The following is a 4,051-nucleotide window of genomic DNA, read 5'->3' as shown; positions in this document are numbered from 1 at the left end:
GGCCACACACAGCTCTGCCCCAGCCCTGCTCACAACCCCCGCAGACGCCGCTCCTGGTTCAGCTTCTGGAAGAAGGTCTTGCCAAATTCGTAGGTGCTGATCATGATGGCGCAGGCAGGTGCCACCTTGATGACACGGGGCAGGAAGCCTGCAAGGACAGCGCTGTCAGCCCTGGGGTGACACCAGGGCACCTGGAACCCCAGCACAAGGCCGGGGCACGTCCTCACCTGCAAACAGCCCCCGGGTGCCAGACTCGGCGCGGATCCGCTGCATGAGCAGCCAGGTGGAGGAAGGCTTGGAGGCTGAGACTGTGGGGAGAGGGGAGCAGGTAAGGGTCTAGGGATGCCCCTGAGGAGTCCTGGATGCCCCCCAGGCACCTGCCCGCAGGCCTGGCCCCTCACCTGGGTGCACCTCGCTGTCTCCCAGCTCGATCTGCCGCTGGGTTTTGACCACGTCGAAGGGCAGCGTCAGCACCGCGGCCACCTGTGGGGTTGGCACCGGGCAGTGAGCCTGGACCTGGTGACAGCTCTGCTGTCACCTCCCTGCACCATCCCAGCCCGCCCCTCCCTCCCACAGGGACCATCCCCCACCTTGAGTGAGCTTCAGCACCCCAAACTCACCGTGCCAGAGATGGCCCCAGATGTGAAGCTGACCATGAACGTGGCCTCTTCCAGCCAGGCCTTCCTGCAGAGCCACGTCCTCACCAGCTCATAGTTAAACCAGTACAGAGCTGGGGGGAGAGGAGACACCAGTGCTACAACTGGACACCCTGGACACACCAACCCCCCGGCCCTGGTTCCCTGCCACCTCCCAGTGCCACCACAGCCATACCCGAGAAGGGGACGTCCCGCAGCACGGTGGGTCCCCAGCCTCTCCAGAGGGACAGCCAGCCATCCTGGGCCACTGCTGACTGGATGCAGACACCCAGCTCGCGGTAGCTGAGCTGCCGGGACTGCATCTTGGTGCGGATCAGCTCCAAGGGGCTGATGACCGTCACGGCACCCACTGCAAGGAGGGGACACCGGGAATCAGCTCCGTCCGCTCCAGCGGCTGTCCCGGAGCCATCAGCACCATGCTGGGAGAGCCAGGTGCCGAAACTGGGCACCAAGACCTGCCACGCTCTGCTGGCACCACAGGGTGGGCACGGGGAGACCCCCAGGGAGGAGGGGTACTCACGCCTGGCGAGGGCCCCGGCCAGCAAGGGGATGTGGGGACCCCGACTTCCCGTCCGGGCGTGCAGGTAGTCCCGGAGCTGGTCGTAGGTGGTGAAGTAAATGACGGTGGCTGGCACAGCCATGACCCTGTGAGGAGGAGGAGGAGGAGGGGAGTGAGAGGCACATGCACTCCCTGAGGGCCAGCAGGGGCTTGGGACTGATGCCTGTGTGCCCAGGCAGGTGTTAGCACCCAGAATGCCCAAACTCACAGGGTGGGGGGCAAGCCGCTCCACAGGGACCTGATGCCCTCGTAGCGTGTGATCTTCACAAAGGCATCCTGGGGAGAGAGGGGAGCACCAGGGAGAGGAGTTAGAGAGAGGAGATGGGCAAACACCTCCCCAGCAAACACCCCTCTGGGATAGGGAGGCCCCTGCCCACCCTGCCGTGCCCACGGCCCCTACCAGTGTGCCAGTGAAGTGGGTGGGGGCCTTGTACCAGGCGGTGCAGCCGTTGCCGTTCTGGCAGACGTACAGGTGGTCCATGAGCCCATTGCAGTAGAGGAAACACTTCCCTGAGGCAGGAAGTAATGGCATCACTGTTAGACAGGAGACCCTTCCCCTCTGCCCCACACCCAGCACATCTGATCCCAAAGCCTTCCTTCCAGGAAGAAGCCAAACCGTCAGTGCTTGAGCCCAGTGGGACCAGCCCCAGGCCAAGGCCAGGAGAGGGACAACCCTCTGGTCAGGGTCTGACCACAGCCAGACCCGCAGGGTGGGGGACACACAGCCCCACGGCAGGGATGGGAGCACAGCAGGACTCACTGCCAGTGGCAGGAGGGGTTTTATGCCTTGGTTGGTCTTGGCTCTGTTGCCGTGGCACGGTGGGGACACCACAGCCCCTCCACTGTGCTCTCAAGCCAGGCAGAGGGACCCAGGCAGTGGAGATCCAAAGGGACTTTGACATAGCCACAGTACAGAGAGGGGGAGCACAGAGAGCCAGGCCTGTTGCACAACAGACCCCCCAGCAGACCCCATGGATGTGGCATAGCCAGCCCCAAAGCAGGGCTGCAGGAACAGCCAGGGCTGGGGACAATGGTAGCCCCCACACCACAGGGATGTCCCTACAGCCAGAGGAGCCCGAGCTGCCACCAGTGGAAAAGCAAACTGGCATCAAGGTTTGGGAAAGCAAAGCCACTGGCAGCAGGAGCTGCCTGGAGCCCCCGGGCGTACTCACATGTGGCCGGCTGAGCGCCCCAGGGCACTGCCTGTGCTGGCAAGGCTGAAACACACAATGGGGACACACTGAGCACTGGCACCAGGATGTGCCACCTCCCAGGGCTGGGGCACACGTGTGTGCTGCAGCTCCGAGCTGGGTTGTGGGAGAACTCCGTGGGTGAAGGGGCTGGATGCCCCCGCAGCCACTTCCCAAGTAGTCCCTATTGTCACCAAACCAGTCCCTTGGGCCCAGCCCGCTGACCCCACGGGACGGGGGCAGATGGAGGGCAGAGCCCATGAGGAGCAGTGTGGAGATTGGAACAAAGGCAGTGGGGGAACAGCGAGCAGCTGGAGCAGGGTGGGCCCCTCTGCCCTGCTCCCCAGGGGCTGGGGGCTGCCAGGCACAGCGCTGACCCCCCTTGGCACTGGGCTGTGTAGGGGGAAGGACAGAGCCAAGCCCGAGCCCAGTTCCCCCAGCAGGGCCCCCCGAGCTCATCAGGATGAGGGGCCCATGGTAACCTGCCACCTCGCAATGGCCCCAAGCTCTGGAGCCAAGACATCCCTGCCACTGGCTCTGCCAACCAAGCCATCCCAGCCAGCTGGCTGGGGGGCTGGCTGGAGCCCCCCACCCTGCCCTGAGCAGGGTTACCTTTGGAGAACGGGGTCCTCTGGGCCTGCAGCCGGATCTTCACCACGTCCAGCGGTGTCACTGAAACAACACCACCCTTTAGCCATGACTCCCCCCGTGCCAGCCCCCTGCCCTGGTGCCCACCCTGCGGTGCTCACCGAAGAGGGAGGTGAGGATGGCGCCTGTCCCCGAGGCCAGCATCTGCTGCAGTGGTGTGATGCCCACGCCGGGGCTCGGTGACGCCTTCTCAGCCATGGCACCGTCCCCCTGCAAGGCACGGCGGGGGATGCTGGAGGCCAGGGGGGTCCCTGGCTCCCCTGGGAGCCCCCCCAGCATCCCCACTCCAGTGGTGCGAGGTCAGTGTCCCACCTCCACCGCGCTATCGGTGCAGCACAGGGCAGGCGAGGGCCCCCCATAATCGTGGTGGCCCGAGGGGGGGACAGGGACTGGCTCCCGGGGCTGGCCCAGCCCCGATAACACCCTCTTGGCCCCACGCTGGCAGCGGGCCCAGCCTGGCTGGAGAGGTGGGGACAGTCCAGGCCAGCCTTCCATGTCCTTGGAGAGGGAGGACTCTCCCCTCCCTGTGCTTGGAAAATTAAGGACAGGAAGGAACAAAGTCCAAAGATCAGCCCTGGCTGGGAAGGCAGCAGAGCCTGTGCAGCAGAGCAGTGCACCAAGGGAGGGGGGATTCCCCTCATGAGCTTCCAACAAGCTCCCCAAAAAGGGTTTGGGCATCCCAAACCTTCTGCCTGATTCCCCCGAGGTTCGGCAAGGCTGCAGCCCCCGGAGCTGATGTGCTGCCTTCAGGAAGCAGGGGATACTGCACCCTTCCCAGGGAGGAGGACACAGAGAATCGACCTCCAGCATGCTCAGAACCAACTGCTCCCTCCTGCCACAGCCCGGGGATGATCCTCACGCTGGGACAGGGCTGGGGCCACAGCAGGAGGGCTTCCAAGCTTTGGGAACCTACAGGGTTTTTTAAAGCCAGGGAATGCAGCAAAAAACCTTCCCCATCTGACTCAGCAATTTGCAAGGTCAGAGGAGTCATAAATCTC

The 4,051-nt window shown here is 64.3% G+C and overlaps 1 protein-coding gene across 3 annotated transcripts; it reads right to left on the bottom strand.

Annotated features, from left to right (window-relative positions):
- Positions 1-6: 6 nt before the first annotated feature.
- On the bottom strand, positions 7-3,283 carry LOC103757330 (solute carrier family 25 member 39). Of its 3 annotated transcripts, XM_018084532.3 has the most exons (11): positions 3,155-3,283; positions 3,018-3,077; positions 2,388-2,432; positions 1,616-1,725; positions 1,424-1,491; positions 1,177-1,301; positions 832-1,005; positions 621-730; positions 402-483; positions 228-308; positions 7-148 (listed from the first exon to the last, which is right to left on the bottom strand). In XM_018084532.3, the coding sequence occupies exons 1-11, from the start codon at positions 3,249-3,251 to the stop codon at positions 30-32; spliced, it is 1,071 nt and encodes a 356-aa protein (XP_017940021.2). In that variant the 5' UTR covers positions 3,252-3,283; the 3' UTR covers positions 7-29. The 3 variants fall into 3 exon arrangements, with proteins under 3 accessions (XP_017940021.2, XP_029820352.1, XP_029820353.1); XM_029964492.1 differs by lacking the exon at positions 2,388-2,432; XM_029964493.1 differs by lacking the exons at positions 1,424-1,491; positions 2,388-2,432; positions 3,018-3,077; positions 3,155-3,283 and having other exon boundaries at positions 1,616-1,704.
- Positions 3,284-4,051: the final 768 nt, after the last annotated feature.

The sequence above is a fragment of the Manacus vitellinus genome, unplaced genomic scaffold, assembly GCF_001715985.3.
Source record: "Manacus vitellinus isolate BGI_N305 unplaced genomic scaffold, ASM171598v3 scaffold_72_pilon, whole genome shotgun sequence".
NCBI lineage: Eukaryota > Metazoa > Chordata > Aves > Passeriformes > Pipridae > Manacus > Manacus vitellinus.
Note: the sequence above shows the minus strand (reverse complement) of the source record. Positions and strands in the feature narration are given on the sequence as shown.

What these genes read in the sequence shown, in the direction of transcription:
- LOC103757330 (XM_018084532.3), bottom strand. Translation starts at nt 3,251, where the DNA reads ATGGCTGAGAAGGCGTCACCGAGCCCCGGCGTGGGCATCACACCACTG. An exon ending in GCGGGACGTCCCCTTCTCGG is followed by an intron (nt 731 to 831) that starts GTATGGCTGTGG and finishes CTCTCCCCCCAG; the next exon opens with CTCTGTACTGGTTTAACTAT. An exon ending in CTGGGGCCATCTCTGGCACG is followed by an intron (nt 484 to 620) that starts GTGAGTTTGGGG and finishes CCAACCCCACAG; the next exon opens with GTGGCCGCGGTGCTGACGCT.